Here is a 21,460-nt window from a genome sequence, read left to right on the forward strand (position 1 = left end):
CACCTGAAACTATGCATCAATGTATCTAATAAAGCTAAGACATAACAAAGATTAAGAAACATTTCCACCTCGTCTATAGCTGCCTGGGCAGATTCACAGTTGCATAAATGTCATATTTGATTGCTTTGTATATTTTAATTGTTGTGCAGTGGGTACATGGCACACTTTTAATAAAGCAACTCACAAACACAATCAATCCTGCTTCAAAACCGGTTGTGTGGGCTTTCAATTCTCTTCTCGTTTTGGTCCCTCCCCAAAAGCATGGCCTCTTTACATGTATCTTTCTGCTGCTTACTTTTCAGACACTCTTTTTTGGTCATGCCTGACCCAGCGCATGCGCTGCACTGGTGAGACTTTTAGTAAGTGGGTTTCAAAAAACTGACTGCACACTTTTTGTGTGGCCTAAAGCGTGCGGTTACGCGCACAGGCACCATCTAGCTTTTCTCTCTCGTCATGGCTCATTAAGCGCATCGCTCGCGGGCACCCTTACAGCGCACGCACATCGCACACCATTCGCCAGATGTGCCTGCTTGGTTTTTTTTGTAACAACTCAGCTTCTTTTGTTGTGCCTAATGTTCTTGAACACATCTTGGCAGAACATAAAGGGTGATGGGAGGTAGAGCCTTAGTGACATGTTTTTGTTGCTATTTAGTCACTGTAGGGAAGTTGTTTTCCAGTTGAGATTCTGTGATGCATCAAATCGCATTCTATCTGGGCAGACTCGCCTTTCGATTCACGCCTCCCTTGCTTATACGGACTTCTTCACCTTATGGCTTTGGGGACTTTTGTTTCTGAACAAAGTGAATGCCAATTGCCTCGCAAGCGCACATTTGCCTCTCCTTGTTGCGCACACATTCCTGCTCTGTTTAATTAGTTTGGTCTAAAAGCACATTCGGCAGATGTCTTTCCTGCCCATCATGGCTGAATGTTGTCCGCATAACGCAAGCATTAAAAGCGTACCCTTGATCAGTGCATGAAATAAGAAGTGATATTTGTAGCCGGGCTTGGTCAGATATAGTCGATGCATTGTGGTCTGTATCTCAGCCTGAGGTCTGACTGAGTGCCCTTCACAAGTGTGGCTCACTGGTTAGAAGCGGCAGACCCTGAAGCAGAGATCGGCCCGGGACCAGGGTTCAATTCCCGACGCGGCAGGGTCTTGGGTCAATGTCCGCGGACTCGATAATTCTTGCCAAGGTGCCTACGCTAACCATGGGTCCCACTCTGCAACTCTGGGCAATAGCTTGCTTAATCTCCACAATGGCCCCATCAACGCCGGGGATGCCTGGCTTCACCTTGGAGGTGCCCAGGAGGGACCATCTCACAGGGAAAGCCAGGACGGGTTCCCCAGCGGTATACAGCACCAGGACACTCCGAGATGGAGTAACAGTGCGCTTTACAAGTATTATTGTTCGGTTAATTAAAACCATTACAATATATAGCATTCTGCAACATTTAAAACAAACTTTTAGGGCTGTAATAAGGAAATAAATAAGAAAAGGGGAAGGGAAAGAAAAGAGAAAAAAAAAAAGTAAGGAAAAGTGTGAGGACTATGTAACAGAGAGTCTAACCAGTTTCAGTAAACTTTTCCAAAGCACAAATTTATCTTTCAAACAATGGTATTAAGTCTCAGTGGGGATCCGGCATGTGGCAGCGTGCCTCGTTTTTTCGCGAAACTGTCCAGGAATTTTACTGATCTACAGATCAGTTGGGCATCCGCTGAACATAAGATCTGGACTATCGCGGATCGGCAGGTGCGGACTCCTAGCTCATTGAATTTGTCCTAAGGCAGAACCGGCGACCTTGATACATAGCTGGACAGATGCAAACTATGTGTATGAAGTCTTGTTTATCTGCACCGCAAAGGTCACATTCCGTTGTTTCTTGTGGTCTCCAACTGGGTTGATCTAGTCTTGTGGGTAAACTGCCCAGCCTTAAATGGAGAAATTTGCGTTTGAGGGTCAACGAGAATGCCGTGTCTAAATAAAGTGCTGGAGCAGGCCTTGTATACGATTTAATAGTCATCCAAGCGTGGGTTCGGGTACTAAAAATTATTTTGTCATTGAGGAACGAATGTTTCTTGGCAATCGTTTTGGCCACCTTGTTAAACGAAGGAACTGGCAGTTTTGTTTCCCACAATGTTCCCAGTTCAGTTGCCTCTAGTGAGAACTTTAGGTATTTTGAATACTCAGAGGTCGGGCTTGTTTGGATCGCTTCCCAGAGTGCGCCGTTCATTTTATTCTCCTTGTTCCTCCAGACATTGTACCAGAATTTAATGACCTCGTATTTTTTCAGTAAAACTTGAGATTGTAATCCGAACTCGAGTCTAACTTGCGCTGGAGAAGAATTGTTCGGCAACAAGAAGACCCATTTGTAGACTTTGGTTTGTATTTTATCCAGGAGGGTGGCGCTTTTCCCGTGGTGCAAAACACTACTGTATGCAATAATTTTGCTTTCATTGCAGTTAGCAGAGGGGAGACAAGAGGGCCCTTTAGCTCGACTGCCAGGCTGGCAAAGGCGTGCAGTAGGGTGGCCCCGTTTCTTTCTATATCTTTGAAGTGCACTAGGAAGTTTAAGCGCTTGTCTAGGTATACCCCCAAATATTTGTAGTTGTTTACGGATTCCAGCTGATCGCTATTTATTCGGAAGGTTGGCGGGTTTTTGCGTCGTCGTGATATGAGCATGGACTTTGTTTTCCTGGTGTTTATTGTTAACAGGTTCCTTTTTGTGTAGCTGGACAGGTCATCTAGCAGGCGTTGAAGGCCGATTCTTGTCTGGCTCAATAGTACCACATCGTCCGCGTACGATAAGTGCGTTAGACGAAGGGTCCTTAACTTGGGCGGATGCGCGTTGACCTTGTCTAGGCTTTCTGCCAGGTCGCTCATAAATAAATTAAATAAATGTGGGGCCAGGACGCATCCTTGCTTTAGTCCGTCAGCAGTATAGAACTTCCTGGTCAGGCAACGCCCATTGTCGATTTTTACCTGCATCCAGTTTCGGTGTAGAGGTTAATAATGGGCAAGAGGATTGAGTCCGGTAGGCCCTGGTGTTTTAATTTAGCCCATGGCATTTGCCTGTTGACGCGGTCAAATGCCGCCTTGAAGTCTACAAAACAGGTGTAAAGCTCTTGGGAATTCTGTAGACTTTTCTCGGCGATAAGGCTTAGGGCCATGGCATTCGTCGTTGTTCCCATGCCGTGGCGAAACCTGGTCTGGTTCAGTGGTATTTTACTGTTCGTTTCTGACCATTCAGCCAGGTCTGCTAGTATCAATGACGCGTAGTATTTTGATTCAGCGTCAAGGAGGGCGATCAGGCGGTAGTTGTTCGGGTCCTTGCGTTCTCCGCCTTTATAGATTGGAGTTATGATCGCTCCCCTCCAGCTCTCGGGAATGCCACCTGTGTTGGTTACTGTTCGAAACAGTAAGTTGAATTTACTAGCCCAATACTGTGGGTCCACCTTATAGATGGCTTGTGGAACGCCGTTTGGACCTGGGGCGCTGTCTTGCTTGCTTTTTCCAATTATTTTTAGGATACTTTGTTCGCCGTCATGCCTGGCGTGTGGTGCTATTGTTCCATGAACCTTTGCGTTGTCCCCTTGGTGAACTGGGGCAATGACTTCCCACTCTGGGTTACCTGTTGCTTCGAAGGCCAAGGTAGTGGCTGTGCTCAAATTATTGATTGAGAATGTGTCCGTTAAGTGTTGAGACCATTTCGATTCAGTTATACAGGCCATGCTTATTGGTTGGACTGTCCGGTTTACGGAGTTGACTTGTAGCCAGAACGCCCGCGAGTCCGCTCTCTTTATGTTGTGCAGTAATTTGGACAAGAACTCATTTTGGAGATTTTGTTTTTCGGTCCATATTAGTTTCTTGTATTGAGTCCTGACCTTGCGTACTGCTGCCCAGGCACTGGCGTTTTGGGTATGACCACAAAGTTTTTCCAAGTGCCTCTTTAATGATAGTACTGATCTATTAAATCCAGTGTTAAATTTAAAAGGGGTTCTTGTTTTGTTACTTGAGTTGGTCCTGGGAAGTTGCTTCAAGTAATTATTCCAAGTGACTGGGCTCAGGGTGTTCTCTGTCAGGAACTCTTCTAATAAATGTTTGGCGTCATTGGCTATCCGTGGGAGGGATTCACTGGTCCACTTGAGCCGCTTCAGGTTGATGGTCGTGACGTTACATGGTAGCATGGGGGCTGGTTTGCGTTTATGTATATCCGTCGCTATCTCAAAGTATTGTTTAGAGTGGTCACTGTCCAGGGAACAAATTATGTGGAAGTCGTGTATTTGACTAAGCAGGGGTAGTGTGACAAATGTGTAGTCCAGTACAGAACAGGAGTTCTGGCCTATATAGGTCATTGAGGGAGGGTTGTCTTGATTAGTTCTTCCGTTTAATGCCCTGAGACCGAGGTTTTCAAGGTCCCACATGAGTTGTTTGCCCTCCTTGTCCTTGTTCCTTTCCTGAGGGACCACCTGCGGCATGACGTTGCAGATTTCATTTGCAGCATTAATATTGGCTTCGTCCTCCGGTTCTTGTAGAAGGTTTGAGTTGAAATCGCCCGTGAGAATTATCTCCCAGTCTGGGTGTTCCAAACGCATGTTAGTGACCACCGAGGTGAAGTATACTTACCTTTACCTTTACCTTTACATTGCCCAACAGAGAGGTAACCAGTCGCTACTTTTAAACTGTTTGAATCATGGAGAAGATTATCCTCCTTTTGTGCCAGTTGTAGCTTTTTTTTTTCCTTTTCTTTTCATGAACATACGAAATTCTAATTAAAAGCTCCCAAACTTTATTCATGGGGTAGCAGCATACGTGTTGTATGCGGTGGATGACAGTGAGGGTGGAGCAGGCATCCATATCGAGTAGAAATATTAATCAGGCTTTGGATGGGTTATTTATACGCATGTTTGTTTTCTGCGTCTTGTAAGGCTCGCTTGAATTTGACGTTTGCAGTTTTAGCATTTCCTTTTAAGAGCACATTTACTTGTTTATCCGTAAGATGGAGATTGCAGTTGACCCCAATGCTTTTGGCCTCTCTGCAGTCTCAGACGCCTGAGACAGGCGAAGTCACGGCTTGACCTTCATTTGTTAGGCATCGGGTGGAATATAAGTTGAATGCAGACCTTGAGCTCACATTTGTGTTGGAAGGGCTCAAAAACAGAGTTGGTTTAAAGGCTCCACCAGTGCTTCATTTCATGTTCTTCCTGCTCTTCCCTCTCTCGGGTACTACTTCCCTTCACTCCTCTCTGTCCATCTTTCGATCGGTCTTTCTTTTTGCTCGACTGCCTCTTGAGCTGCCCGCTTCCCCCCCGTCCAGACCCTCCACTCTCTTGCCAACCCATGCTACCTTTTCATTTCCTTTCCCCCATGTTTCTTTTCCCCATCCCTCGCTCCCTTGAATTACTCGGCCACGTCCACTGTTTGCTGCCTCTCCCCCTCCGTTCTCCACAGTCGCATCATGTTTTTTCACACACTTCAAGTCCTACACTGTGTCTCATGTGACGTCATGCACCCACACCCAGCAACAAGAGGACATGTTACACAGGCTTTTCACATCGACCCAACGTAGTGCAGGAAGGACGCTTACACCACCCACTAGCACCAGTCAATTCACTCACTTACCACCATGCTGGGCACCCTGCAAGCCAGACATCCCAGATACCCCATGCACATCTGGAGTCCCCAGGCCACACCCAGAAAAACAAGCATTGGCATAGCCAATAGGGCTCACCTTTGGGACCTTATAAGTATTTAGTTATGCCGCACAATATCCTTACTGCAACAACATTAACTGTTGCATGGCTAAACTCTTATAAGTCCCAAAGGCGAGACCTATTGGCTATGCCAATGCTTGTTTTGTTTGGGTTAACCACTCCATAAGAGTAAAATGTGATTTCCAGCTGTCTTCCTCGTGTACTCCTCTTCACCCCTCCACCAAACTTCATGTTGCCCTTGCCTGAGAGGTTCTCTACCGCAAACACAATCAATCCTGCTTCAAAACTGGTTGTGTGGGCTTTCAATTCTCTTCTTGTGCATGGCCTCTTTACATGTGTCTTTCCACTGCTTACTTTTCAGACACTCTTTTTTTGTTTGGGTTAACCACTCCATAAGAGTAAAGTATGTTTTCCAGCTGTCTTCCTCTTGTAATCCCCTTCACCCCTCCACCAAACTTCATGTTGCCCTTGCCTGAGAGCTTCTCTACCACGCCCCTCAGTGTTGTGCTTGCCCTTGTGTGATTCTTCTTCAGTATTGCTTTCTTGTCTGTGTTGTGGTTCTTCCCCATTCCACACAGCGCTCTCTCACCCATGTGGTTCTGTTCCACTGTGCTCCACATTACTCTCCCAATGTTGTGTACTCCTCCCACCATTCTTTACCCTTTTTTTCCCTTTCAAACTTTACCAATCCAACTTGGATTAGTAAATAAGAATAGGAAAGCCACCGTGTATTTTGTAGGTATGTACATGTGTGGTGCATGTGCACACAAAATGACACTGTGGTTAGACACTGAATCCACCAGAAAGAAGGATACCAAAAGCAAGTAGGTAATTATCCTGATGGATACTTCTAACCACAGATTCCTCACCTTAGAATCAATACCAAAGCAGTCCCTCCCCAGAAGGAGGGTCTGTGAAGTGGACTCAGACCAAAATGTCTTATTGGACTAAGTGGGTGAAATGTTCTTCCCGCTGGATTTGGCTATAATGGCAGTAGTGCTCCATAAAAGTATATAACGACGGCCAAGTCGGAGCCTGACAGATTTCAAGGACAAGCACTTTGTGTGCCAATGGATGGTAATCTGCCTTGGTCCAGGTGGAACTGGCTCTCAGACATTCAAGAGGCTGCTTCTTGGCAATGGATAGCAGATCTTAATGAAGATGACTATCCACTTTGAGAGGGTCCTCTTTCACACTTCCTTCTACTTTTTAGCCACTGAGAGCCCCTCAAAAATATGTACGTCCACATGGTGTTCCTTAGAACAATCAACAGAAAATCTTAAAGCCCTTTTGGGTTCCAGTCAATGAAGCCTCTTCTCCTCTTTCGGGGGCAAGGAGGGGAAAATAAAGTAGGCAGGTTGATAGGCTGCCCAATGTGGAAAGGAGTCAGAACTTAAGGCAAGAAACCACCCATGTTCTCAAAACCAATTTACTGGGGGAAAAAGGTGGAATAGGCTAATTACACTGACAGTGCCTTAAGCTCACTCAGGCAAAAAGCTGAAGTAATCGCAATGAGGAAGATAGTTTTCAAGTCAAGAGATATAGCAAGCACCTATGCCTCGGCGCCACATGCATGCTTATGCGAAAAGTTAAGATCAAATTAAGGTCCCGCTGCAACATCTCAAACCTCTTGGGAGGAAACATGCATCAAACCATTTATAAAGCTCATCACTTCCCAACAGGGGATTCAAATATGGATGTTGGTCTGGTAAAAGTAAAAAGGCCTAAAGTGCAGACAAAGAACCTTTAACCATGCCCACTTCAAAGTTTTGGTGGCCCAAAGATAAGATGAACAGAAGAACATCAGACTTCTTGGCTTTATTCAAATGGCCACAAAGTTGTCCCAGCTTCTGGCATAAATGGACCTAATGGAAGGGTGTCTAAAAAGCTAACATAACATCCACGACTGCAAGCGGCAGATCCTCATGAAGAGAAAGCTCAATCGAAGCACAGATGCTCATGTTTAGAAATTCTGAGTCCCGCACTCTCCTGGCCCAATCTGGAGCCACCAAGATGACATGGAACTGGTCGTTCCTGTCCTTTTCAGAACTCGTGTAAGGAGAAGAAGTGGCAGGGGAAGCAGGGACAGAAGGCATACCAAAGTCTGTGTTCCATTCGATTTGGAATGCAGATCTTCAGGAGTGTTCTTGCAAAATTTACACTGCACAAAACATTTGACACTACGCATTCTCAGCAGAGGCAAAAACATCAAGCCAGGGTACTCCCCACAGTCAGAAGATGCCCTGTCCTATCTCGGGAAGTAGACCCAATTTGTGATCTCCAGATGCTTCCTGCTTAGCTCTGACATTAGAGGATCGTGCCAGGTAGTTCGCAATCAGGGAAATACCGGAGACTCCTTTCAACCCCAGAGGAGCAGAACCTCCTGGCACAAGGCCAGGACTCCCACTCCATCCTGGATGTTGCAATACCACATGGCAGTGGTATTGCCATGCAAACCTACAAAAGCCTCCCTTGATGGAAGGGCAGCCTTCACAGCTAGACGTATGGATCACAACTCCAACATATTGTTACGGAGCCAGACACCAGAGCCCTCTGATCTCCGCCTCCCCTAGATGGCTTCCACCAACCCTGAATTGCTGTCTGTCACCATCTGCACAGGGTGGGGGGGGGGGGGATAGGGGCCTGTCACTGGACCAATTGCATTTGAACAAACACCAGTGAAAATCATAAGTGAACTCTTCTATAATTGGGATGGCATACAATATATTTCCTCTGTGTTGGGCCTCCTCGAACTTCAGGTTCTACTAAAGAGCCCGCTTGTGCCACCTGGTGTAATCGACCAGGAAGATGCAGGATGCTAGGAGGTCAAGAAGCCCAAAGCTGTTCTCACCAAAATTCAGCACGGAGGCTGAAACATTGGGATAACACCCTAAATGTCCTGGACTTGCTATGGTGGAGGAAAGGCCCAGAATTGCACTGTATCTAGGAGGGCTCCAATGAATCACAGCCTCTGTGAAGGAGTCAGGTACAACTTTGGTTAGTTGATTGTAAACCCAAACGATATAGAGATGTTCCCGGTTGTCCTGAAGTGACCTATGATTGACTGTGGTGAGGCCACCTTCAACAATTAGTTGTCGAGGTAGGGGAAAATTGGTACCTCAACCTCTGAAGGTGTGCCGCGACCATCGCCTTGACCTTCATGATCACTGGAAGTTGCTGGTAAGGCTAAAGTGGGAACTGCAGGATGGGTATAGGGAATTATGTGTCCTGCACATCTAAGGACACCATCCATTCTCCTAAGTGCAGAGCAGCCGAGATCTGGGCCAGTGTGAGCATTCTGGGTTTGTCCTTCCCCAGGAAGGTATTCAGCGTTCGAAGGCCAAAGATAGTCCAGGAATATAATCGAAAGCAAAAGGTTCTCTATACAATATGCTTCTACTTTTCCACTTTAAATGTGTCTCAAGAGGTAGTAGGAAGTCCACCCAAGATCTGAGCTAGTGTCAGCATTTTGTGTTTGTCCTTCCACAGGAAGGTATTCAGATGTCGAAGGCCCAATATAGGCTGGAAGCCATAGGTCTCCATTATTTTTCGGCACAAGGAAAGAACGAGAGTAACAACACTCTACTTTTTACGAGTTCAGACCCCTCTCATAGCAACCTTTGAAAGCAACCCTCAGCACCTCCAGAATAAAGAGGCGCTCCTTTGAGAGTCCTTCAGAGTCAGGGTGGAAATTTGGCGAAAGTCATGCTGAACAATTTGTAGGACCCATCTGTCAGATGTGATAAATTGTAACCCTGAGAGAAGATACTGAATTCTACGACCTATAGGATGGGTGTGCACCATTAAGGGCACACTAGAGTGGATTAAAGCTGTTGCCGCCGGGGAAGGGGACTGGGAAGACTAATGCACTTTCTCGTCTGCCCGTTGGCTACCAGACCGACGTACTCCGCTTCAAAAGGACTGAGGTGACTGCTGCAATGGTTGGGGTGAATGCTGCGGACTGCATACCTCCCCATGGAGCAGCCTCTATATTTTCTGAACTGATGCAGGAACTACTTGGCAGGGGCCGAAAGACCCAGGGAGCGTGCTGTGGATCTACTGTCTTTAAAGCGATACAGAGCAGAATGGGCTTTTTCACCAAAAATACACTAGCCTTCAAAAGGCAGATTCATTAAGGAGGCTTGTACATCTCCTGAAAATCCTCTGAAAAGCAACCACACATGGCAGCAGGGCTGGCCGTCGTTCCCAAGCAATGAGCAGTATCAAACGCAGCATTAATAATTTATTTGGTGGCATCTTGGCCATCATGATAGAGAGGCCCTAAGGTCTCCAGAACCGCTAGCAAGATTTCACTTTACATATTCCAGAAAGCATGCATTTAGTGATCTAAAAAACAGACTACACTGACAGACCTCAATACCAGGCTGGCCAAGGAGAAATCTTTTTTCCCAAACACCTCAATCTCTGTGGCTCCAAATGTAGAGAAGTTATAGGGAATTATTAGGGTTCTTCCTGCTGGTTAAAGCGTTAACCACTAGGCTCTCTAATGTAATATGTTTAGTGAAAACATAAGGGTTGCAAAGATCCGGTCAGCGACACATGATAACTGCTTATTAACTGATGGGGAAAAACATTGCTTTGACAAAGTGCCCATTAAGGTGTCAATGGTGGCTAAAAAGAGGGGAAGCAAGGGCTCAATTGTGGCTCACCCAGGTTGCAAATTTTCAGTAAGGACATTAGTCTTGGTCTCAACTGAAGGTTACTGAAATACCATGACCTCAGTTGGCCGTTGAACCACTATTGCAAATGATCCACTCTCTTCCATTAGTATACCAAATGTCAAGTCTGATCCTATATAAGGGGAAGTATCAAGCACACAGGACTCTTATAAGTCATTTTTATAATGAGAAATCATCATCATCTCCCACTGTTGGTAGACCTTGTTCAGAGTATGAGCCAAATAGACCACAGAGCTTCTCCTGATACATCCCCTCTTTTTTAAAGCAATAGTATAGATTCAGGCTGGTGATGATCGGTTGTGCTTTAATAATTTCGTAGCACGACATCGGTCGCGATTGGGCTGTCAATTAGGGGTTAGATATAGAATTTAGCACTGGGTCTTTTTCTAGAACTGGTGGTGTTGGTACCAGCGTAGATGAGGAATAGCCCAGAATAGATCTTGGAGCCGGAGCAGATGTATGTACTGGAGTAGGTATGGGAGCAGGAACAGGTTGTAAGGGGTCACTCGGCACTGGGGATTAACCCGGCAGCTGGAGGCCCCTGTGATTCCTTGGGGCCGAAAAACTTGCCAGAAGAAGCCAGAAGTGCATCAAAAATCTGTAGGATGGCTTCTATGAAGGCCTAGATCTGCCCTGACATCGCTGAATGCCCTGGTACCTCAGGCACGCTATGGATCAGTAGGGGAATCAGCTTCATGATCCTGAGGAAGTCTGACTGGCATTGTACCTTCTCCTTGAATGAATCAGAATGGATAATTTTCGCCGCCAAATAGACTGCCTCAGAAGAACTTTTTTATCATTACATAATTCTTTTGCCCTGAATAAGCCCATGTTGGGTGAAACGCGTTGGCTGATTTAATCATTTGCATACATTGCACAGCTTAAAATAAAAGACGAATAACAGCACTAGAATATGTCGTCTCATTGAACGTTTACAGTTTGCTTTGTTCTTATATGTTGCCTCTCATCTACCTAGTTTGTAGATTATATAAAGCATTAGATTCTACACCTAAAATATACTCCAATGCGAAATGTTCTGTACATAATATACCTAATCTTTTCCACTCTAAATCTTTCTCGAGAGGTAGTAGTAAGTATTGGAGATGAGTTGAGAGGACTAATACTTGATTCGGTATCGAATACTCACTCCCGCCTAACGAATTTATTTTGGCCTTGTGGTACATTCACACTGAGCACTAATATCCGGAGTTAGAATAGACCATTCTGCTTCCTTAATGCATAGCTTTTCCGTATAGCTTTTAAAATAGTTATTTACAAAGTATTTTACTAAGTGTCCACAGGGGAATTTACATTTTTGCTCGAACAACATATCAATGACATGAATTCACACATTCTCATTACACATAAGTTTGGGTGCTACCTTGTTTTCTGGGTCACAGGGGGAGCTCCTACTTTCACTGAAAATCAGATATGCTGAAACAACTTGCAGCAGGTTTATAATTAAAATGTTTTTGGCACTTAAAGTACTTGAAGAGCGTGCTAAGTTGAACTCGAGAAACGTATTCACAGCGAAATTTTAAATGCATATAGTCTCAAACGTAAAGGTCATGCTCTTTCCTTCACACAGTTGCTACTCTCGAAACCCAGAGTAATATGCATGCCGGAGTAAATGAACTGTGCTCAGCTTGAATCCATAAATCACATGTGACGCTGCAATATAGTTGCAACTGCTTTTAGCAGTTATGGGGCTGCATTATGTGAAGGGGCACTGTTCATCTTTGCTCTGCGGCACACCTTTAACTAGGTATGCTGGGAGGAAATGGGGAAAGGATGCCATATTACAGTTATTAATGAAAGGGGATTGTATCTAAAAAGCAGCCACTCTGCCTTTCACAGTGCATGCAGTAGCTGGACTGATTTATGGAGGGGGACAGAGATCTCAATAAAGGCCGGTGGGATGGGTGACTGCACTTACCTAAAGGACATGTCGGGGGAGGCGGGTCCAGAGGGGACACTGACTGTGCACCACCTCTTGGAGGTGCACAGTTAGTTTGTCTTCTGACAGCCTTTTCGATTCTGTGCCCACGTCCGTAATATGGTACAAGTGCATAATCAAACAGTTTATCATTTTGGTAGGGCTACCCCCCCCCCCATACAAATGTGGTAATACCCCCTCTTGCAAGGGCACTACATGTCTTCCAATGCAATCTGTATTACAGAACAGCCACACAAGCATCTGCAGTCACTTCTGTAATACTAAAATATGAGTTGCAGAAAGCTAGTGCACACACCCATTGCACCCTCGCAGGCACTTTATATAATACAGCCTGAGAAGGTCAAAGAAATTAGGCCAAACAATGCCTAGCCTTAAGATTTCCTATCTCAGCTCTCACCAAAAAGTTGTCACCTTTACTTGAATGATGCTTAGTAGGGTTTCAGGCATTAAACCGCCAACAAAAAATAACATAAGGGGTGTTTTTCAAATCACTACTGAGGACTTGTTATGACAAGCAGCGCTGTGTAGAAAGATACATTTACCTCTCCCAAGTTTTCGCTGACTGGTTCCTGGAATTCCCCTCAAGATTAAATTTTTTTCTGCCTCAGTTTATAAAAATATAAAAACAAAATCGCAGCACTTGGACAGTTCAAAGCTTCTTGTTATCTTGTTCTTGTTGTTTTAACACAAGGGTGTGCCTTGATCAGCTGCAGGCCAGGAGCTGTGCAGCCTGCTACCTCAACCTCTAGCAGATAGTCTGCTGAAAATATTTTATACAGGCATTCAAGTCCATTAAAGTGCAAAATGGAAGTTACAAAGTAGTGTACAAACATAAACGTGTTTTAATATAAAATGTGCGCAAATAAACAAGAAAACGGTGTGCGATTAATCAAGGCGTGTAAAGTATGAGATAGAGTGAGCTTGTAACATAATATTATTAAGATTCAGCAAGATGAAGCCACAGAGGTTTAGCATTTAGATTACGACAAAATCTAGTAACATGCTATACCCTTTAATTGTATATATATATATATATATATATATATATATATATATATATATATATATATATATATATATATATATATATATATATATATATATATATATATATACACAGGAATTTGCATGTCCAAAAAATGGTTTGACTTGGTTTGCAATATTAATCGAGGTGGAAATGTACAAATATTTAGAGCTTCTTGAGTAAGAACTAATGGCCCAGCAGTGCCATTGATACATGTATATGGTTGACATACAAGTAAGGAAATTTGTATAAGTGAAATGCAATAAATATTTGAACACCAATTGATCCCTAAAAGTAATGTGCAAATGAAAACTTAAACTGAATAACAAAAATTGGGATGATAGGTAGTGGTTCTTGGGGATCCAAATCATTATCACATGTTGACCTGGATTAAAATATCTGTGATTGCCTAGCAGCCTCTCTTTTATCCCTGTTCATTATTCAAGCTTTTAGGACAATGAGGGAGGAGGTGACATGACAGTGTTTCTCAATTTCTTCAGAAGCCCCAAGGGGCAATCGCAATTAACAATACTCAGGAGACCAAAATGTATGATGCCAAACAATGGAGAGTTCCTTTTCGCTAGCTAACAATTTATGTTGCTATTTTAAGTGCAAAGACTGAACAGTTGGAATCCCTCTGTGATACCCTTGTGGAGTGTTCAGTCCAGTATTCGCTGCTTAGCTCCGTTTCTTTTTGTGTCCGGACAGTTTACAATGGAGCAGCCACATTCGAGGAGCCTAAAACCAAGGATGAAGTCCTGAGTTTTTTGTCCACTATGTCAAGGAATTTTATGAGGCAAGCAATTGCTTGAGGATCAGCTTTGTTCAAAAGAAATTTAACAGCCGCCAATATTAACTGTGCTCCTTGTTTGATTAATAGGAGGTGTAACAATCTTCTGTGCTCGTCTGATAAAGAGGGGCAGGTGCAAACCAAGTGAGCTAGTAATTCCTGGAACAGGCTGCATAAGCGACATATATAGATGCTGCGTAGTAGTGCCTCTTGGATTTGCCAGGCATTAAGCTTAGACAGGTGTTGGCGGTTAACGTGGTCAAATGAAACAGAAGTATAATGACTCATTCTTGCTTATCTGGTTTGCAATAAGCATCCTTACGGTCACAATATTGTCAGTGGTACCTGAAATGGGTCTGAACCCAGTTTGATTGAAAGATATCAAGCTTGCCCATGATTCTAAGTCCTCCAGTAACGGAAATGCGACATATTTAGCCTCAACATCGAGGAGGGCTATGAGACGATAGCTATCTGGTAGCGCCACTGGTCCCTTTTTATAAATGGAACATAAAATCGAGCCTTGACACAATGAAGGGATGGAATTGGAAGTCATGCATACTTTTAATAAATTTACTAGGCAACTGTACCAAAACCCAGGATCTTATTTGTAAATTGATGCTGGAATCCCATTATGCCCAGATGCTCTGCCAGCTCTACTTTTCTGAAGCAGGTTTGCTAGTCTTGTGGCTGTGAAAGCGGTCACGTATTGTTTGAATCACTCTTCTGAGGCCTCGGAGGTCCTTGTGCAAGATTTTGCCTGCTGGGACTGGGATCTCAATTAGGGTGTTTAGCTGGTGCAATATAAAAGGAGCCAATATGAGCAATCAAGTTTTCAGAGGTGACATTTATGCGGACTGATTCTAGCCCCCTACTAAGACTGTTTATTATGATCCAAAAGTCCTTGGGGTTTTTGTTCCCACAAGAGAGAAAAAGGTTCTCTTTGGAGCCCTACCTCATACTTTGTTTTGCATGCCAAATTTGTTTTTTATCCTGATGGCGTAGGACGGTGATTTCTGCGAGTGCGGAGGGGCATGACCAAGATTTAAATGATCTTAACTTCTTGATCAGCTATCTTTTCGTCCATCTGAGTATTTTTGTGAACCATGGCTGAGAGAAGGTGGATCTGAGGAAACTAGTTGTTAGTTTGGCTTGCTGGCTATTGACCAGAGCCAAGTGCAGGCTTTGCATAAAGCATTTCCAGTCATTACTTGAAGGATAAGCCTGATCAGTTAGTTTTTCTTTCCAGGAAGAGTATTTTACAGCCACTACCGAGCTCCACTTAACCAGTTTTCAATTATGGTGGGAACCGTTAGAGCCAATGGAACTTAAGATGGTATGGACTTGGATGCAATTTGTTACAATTAAACTCTTAGGCATATGATCACTTTCGGCATGCAGGTTGATGGAATATGAGGGGACTGTATTAAACAGTGCAACTGAACATAACAAATAATCTAAGGCATCAGATCTTTTTGGTGACAAATAAATAGGATGAGAAGGTCGGTCTTCAATCAATCAGGGAATTGTAAGCGCGCTACTCACCTGTGAGGGTCTCAAAGCACCTGGAGGGGGGAGGAGGGGTGTCCGCAGAACTGTTTAGCTGAAGATCCAGGTCTTGAGAGTCTTCCTGAAGGTGTTCAGGGATGGGGTGAGCCGGATGTCTGCCGGGAGCTCGTTCCAGGTCTTGGCCGCGATGTAAGAGAAGGATCTTCCGCCTGCTCTGGCTCTGTGGATGCATGGGGTTTCGGCCAGTGCGAAGTTGGCTATTCAGAGGTTTCTTTTGGGTACGTGGAAGGTAATTCTGTCGTTGAGGTATTTGGGTCCAGTGATGTGTAGGCATTTGTAGGAGTGGGTGAGGATGTTGAACGTGAATCTTTTCTCCACGGGAAGCCAGTAGAGCTTTCGTAGGTTTTGGCTGATGTGTTCGTGTCGGGGATGCAGAGGACAAGTTTGCGGAGTAGGGCCTTGTTTATGCCGGCGCAGAGTGCATTTCCATAGCTCCGTCTGCTGGTGATGAGTGCGTTGGTGGCTGTCTTACTTGACTCGGGGGGGATCCATTTGACCGCCTTGCGGAGGATGCGGAGGGTGTTGAAGCAGCTGCAGGCGACGGCGATTACCCGTCGGTTCATGGTGAGGGATGAGTCGAGTATGATGCCGAGGTTTCTGGCATAGTCTGAGGGGGTCGGTGGGCTGCCGTGGGCGGTGAGCCACCAGGTGTTGTCCCGTGCTGAGGGGGTGGTTCCGAGGATGAGAGCTTCTGTCTTCTCTGCGTTGAGCTTTAGGCAGCTGTTGGTCATCCAGACTGCAACTCCTGCATTCCTTTCTGGAAGTTGAGTCTCGCGGCGGTGGGATCTTTGGTGATGGAGAGGATGAGCCGGGTGTGGTCAGCGTAGGATGCGATGTTGAGGCCGTGTTGTCGGACGATGACAGCCAGGGGGGCCATGTAGATGTTGAATAGGGTCGGGCTGAGTGATGACCCCTGTGGGAATCTGCAGGTGATTTCAGTGGGATCGGAGAGGAAGGGTGGCAGTCTGATCCTTTGGCTTTTTCCGGTGAGGAATGATCAGCTCCAGTCTAGGACAGTAACTTGTATGCCGGCGTGGTGTAGTCTGGCGACGAGTGTGCAGTGGCAGACGGTGTTGAAGGCTGCTGATAGGTCAAGTAGGATCAGGGCTGCGGAGTGGCCTTGGTCTTCTAAGAAACAACAGTTCAAAGCTCTAAGACAGACCCTCTAAAACGGCAAACATGATGCGCCAGTAGCGCCACCTCTTTGTGGCACCATTACTTGTGATGGAGTCAGCCATCTGGAGTCTGCTGTTTTTTCTGGGATGCTGCGATAAGGATTATGGAGTAAATTTAAATTGGAGTCCCCGGTCATCATCATCATCATTGTCATAACTTTGTTTGGAATCTTTTTATCGATCCATAAAAGTGCATAAAATACAAAGAGAAAATATCATATATAAGATTAAAAACTTCTATCTATAGATCCAAAAGTACATAAAAAAGAAAATACATCTTATATAAAATTAAAACTCATTCAATTCGTAGTTAGAACTTCAATAATAAAAATCATCTTGTTTCCTTAAATTAAAAAAATGATCAGCCCAAAATCATCATTCAATCAGCTTCATAGACTGAGTTATCTAAAAATGCAAGCGATGTCCTTCTTTTTATAGCTAGGCTTATATATCCAGCAACAGCTTGGCATACTAATTCATTATTGAGGGTATAAATAAAATTCATGGCATCCTTATAAAAGAAAAGATTCTTTGCTGTAAAGATTGGCCGTAAAAATATTCTCCTTATATCTCGATAAAACTTGCAGAACCGCATAAAGTGCATCGTGGACTGGGTAGTTTACCCTGTCAAGAGCAGATAGGCGTTAGCGTGGCTATGCTTAATTTCCATAATTAAGTTCTCCAGTTCCTCACCTTCTGATTTTACCCAGCGGAGCAGATATCCATCAACTCCTTGCTCACGTAGGTCTCCCCGTCAGAACAAGGTGAGGTCAGATGTAAGACAGGCAAGGGACAGACAGCAGGTGCGTGCACTGATGAAGGAAGGGCCTTCGCAAGACTGCCCACTTCTACAGCAAGAAGAAGGAGGAGGAGGAGGGTACAATGCATTGACAGTGAAACTTAAAAGATGACTAGTTTCAGACATAATTGATGGCATTACAACCATGCACTATTAATTCTTACTAGTGGTGATAGCTGTCCTCTGTGTCATTTACAATGGCTGCACTTCCTGGCAGATAAAAACCTTTTTCACTTAATGTCCATTGGTAAAGAGCTGCACAATGAGCTAGATTCTGCACAAGCTCCCACAGAGCTGTCCTTATATGCTTCAAATGTGTGTTCAATGCACTTGAGTACTGCTACTTATATAAAGGTTCTGCTATCACTTGCCAAAAGGGGCTGCCACTGCATGGGAACGATATAGACCTCATACCCCAAAGGGTTCATCCCTCGCAGAGCAAGAATGCTGAAATGATATGGCAGGGTGCATCCATGATCTCAAGGGTGCCATCATCAAATGCCAGAGGTGCATCACAATGTGCTTTTCTGCCACCAGTAATATAAGGGTGCCCCTTATGGCCTTCAGCTTTCAGGGAATGTTAACTTATTGGATTCAGTTCTGATGTCCCGAAGACGGCAAGGGTGTGTTGTCCTGCTCCAGTGGGAATTCCACTGCCATACAGAAAAGGACATTTTTTCCGCTTAATGCAATGCGCAAAGGGAGGCTAGAGGAACCGAACAAATGCTCCCCGCTGCAGCCAAAGGCCTGAGTAGAGAGGACTTTGAGACTCATTATTTATATCATGGTGGTAGTGTGATGAGCCAGCCTATAGCTTTGAAGTTCTCAGCCTGATGACCCTCTTTAACCAATAGGAGGCTGATGATGGATCAGGAGAGGGACAAGTTGTGAAAACTCGTTCATATAGCGTACAGAATCCTTAAAAAGCTATTGCTTGTTTTTTATACACTATAGCTGGTGGATAAAGGAGCGACTCGCAAAAGAAGCTGAAGAGAGTGTAAGAGAAGTTATACCTTCTAGCAAACCCCAAACGGCAGTCTGCTCATTGCTGACAGGCCCAATCGCTATTCTCCTCATATTCGTATTAAGCTTCCAGTTAGATACATTGACTTCTTTCAAATTTACACTGTTGATTCACACTTTGGTGTTTAACTGGCCTATCTTGCTTCTGCCTTCTATACTATTTCCACCTCATCATAATTGGAATCAACTGTGGCATGTCTTCTAATATCTCCATCATATTGCAATTAATGGGATGAGCAAGAAGATACCAGCTTTACTTCCTCATAATTACAGCCACACTGAACCCCTATCCTAAGAAGGAAACAATCATATGCCCTTTACTTCCATACTTAGAATTCCTGGACATTTTGTGCCTTTCCTAATCCTACAAGCTCATTAATGTTTCAACAGGAAAACAAGCAATCAGTTAGATATGAGGGAGAGCTGAAGTGCTTCCACAGCGTGAGTTGTTGGTTTATATTGGTGTTATTTTAAAGTGGGTTAACCATCTAAGTCATAAGAGAGCTACAAGATCAAGCTTCAACATGTTCTAAAGATGTTGGGTCTTCGTTATGGGCAATTGGTGCTGAAGCCTGTCTCACGGACTTACCCACAGCACAAGCACATTTCTGATTCCCAGGACAAGCCACGGTGGACCAGATCACGTTTATGGCCAACATTTTGAAGAGGGAAAACACCTGTAACATTCTTAGATTGTGTTTTTCATTCTCAGAAGAGAAGGAGTAAATTATCCTGTTCTTAAGTAATTTCAGTCACTGGAAGCCGAAAGGTACAAAAGCGGTTTCTCTAAGCTGCTAAGCCACGCCTTCACCCAACTTGTTTATTCTATACTGAAACGTTTAAAGTTCCTTGTATACACAAATGTGAAGGAATCGTTTACAAGACGTTTGGCAACAACTTTTACTTTTGGGGACAAAGTTGAAACATGGAGGGCAAAACATACACCCAACCCATTTTGCAACTTTTCATTTATGAAATGGAGTGACATTGTAAAAAGTATGACGTTGATTGATAACCCTACATGTCTAAGAGTTTTGTGTCCCTAGTCTTAAAGTTATGAAGCGCAAATGTTAAGCTAACAAGCCTTGCCAACTCATGAGCTGTCCACGCCACTTCCCAAGTAAAGTTAACTTAGTTCTTGCCTCACCTTTTGCTTCTTTGAGTTTCTGGCGTTCTGCTTCACGCTCCACATTGGTCTGCTTGCTTCGAACTCCCAAGGCACTGATCACCATTCTTCTTGCCATAGCTGCTGAGGTCTCTGGACGCTCTTTTGTTGGCTGTAGAAAATCTATCAAGAGCAAAGGAGAGAATGTAAGAAAAAGGTTATTAATTATGTTTTTAAGAGGGGGATTTCAGAAAGGAGGATTCCTGATCGCCGTCCACCAAGTGGCAGAAGAAACTAAAGTTCTAGGGGATTTGCCCAACATTTTCCGAAAAATGCAACTGGCATTACTTGCCTTATTCTGTTCACAAAATAAGCACACAAATATGAGCAATATGAAACCAATGAACAAGTAAAGGCTTCCGGGCTGCACGGTGGCTACAGTGCAAGCTGGTCTAGACTCCAAGATGTCAGCCACATCGCCAGTTCACACCACACTGCCAGTCCACACCCTAGGTTTAGCATGTGGATTTCATGGGCTTGGCTCCAAGCAATGATTAGACTTACACAGGGTAAAACAAAAACATGCAAGAGTCAAAATATTTGGGTGTGGATGGTAGAGTTTAGGATTTTCAAGTGAAATGCATGTGGTTTTCTTAACCTGGTTGTAGGTCACACCAACATGATCATAAATCGAGCGTATGTGCAAATAAAGTAATATAAATTGGATTGGTAGGGAAGCCAAGGAATTCTTGGTTTGGTAGCACAAAGTAACAATTTCCACTTCTCGGAATATCTTCAAGTAGGAGTTTCTATTTCATAAAAGGCCAGTTTAATGGCAAATACACAAGTGTATAACACATTTAATTTATCTTACAAGAAAACATGAAGTAACAGACCTTAATCCATAACACACATTATGCCAATAATATTTTAAAGTCCATCCTTCATCTCACTTATACATCCATCGTATGCATCACATATAAAGTGTATTCATCCATTTTAAAACTCCTTTCGCACTAAATCATCGGTTCGGTAATGCATCGCTGGTACATCAAGTTGGCCAACATCTCCAGATTTAGGAAGCAGGTAAAAAATAATAAATAATATTTGGCCTTTCTCAAGATGTGAAATGTATCACTTCAGATATTAAGTAACAAGATAGCAAGTTAATGACTGAATAGTATGCATTATGCCCAACTCCGAACATTATTTTGGCACAACTGGCATCAGTAACAATAGAGAACCTGCTGCTCTAGCACCCTGCGATAGGTGCTGGCTGTAGTAAACTCATTAAAAAAAATTAGCCTAATGTTGTAGGGTTCCTTCTTCCCACCTCAAAAGGCGTATGCTAGATTGTCAGTGAAAGTATCCTATCAATTAACAGCTGAGCAAAACGTTTGTACATGTACACATGGAGAATTGCTGTTCTTGAATGCCAGACACCAACTCAAACCACATAAACGTGTGAAGAGAAGTTATAGGATTTGTCCTGCCATATGGAGATATATCTCCAGAAACTGTTTTTGAATCAGAAAATCAAATATTTGGCTTGATTACATGGAAAATATCCACTCTTACTCAAGGAAGATTCCATAGCTTCAAAAAAAG

At 43.9% G+C, this 21,460-nt stretch overlaps 1 protein-coding gene across 3 annotated transcripts in view; it reads right to left on the minus strand.

Moving 5' to 3' along the window:
- The window catches only part of R3HCC1L (R3H domain and coiled-coil containing 1 like), an 866,695-nt gene that overhangs the window by 13,371 nt on the left and 831,864 nt on the right, over positions 1-21,460 (minus strand). For all 3 annotated transcript variants that reach the window (XM_078643564.1, XM_078643562.1, XM_078643563.1), the window contains exon 7: positions 19,895-20,035. In XM_078643564.1, the coding sequence (XP_078499690.1) occupies positions 19,895-20,035 (141 nt within the window). The remainder of the gene's footprint in view (positions 1-19,894; positions 20,036-21,460) is intronic.

The sequence above is a fragment of the Lissotriton helveticus genome, chromosome 5_1 (assembly GCF_964261635.1).
Source record: "Lissotriton helveticus chromosome 5_1, aLisHel1.1, whole genome shotgun sequence".
In the NCBI taxonomy this organism is placed as follows: domain Eukaryota; kingdom Metazoa; phylum Chordata; class Amphibia; order Caudata; family Salamandridae; genus Lissotriton; species Lissotriton helveticus.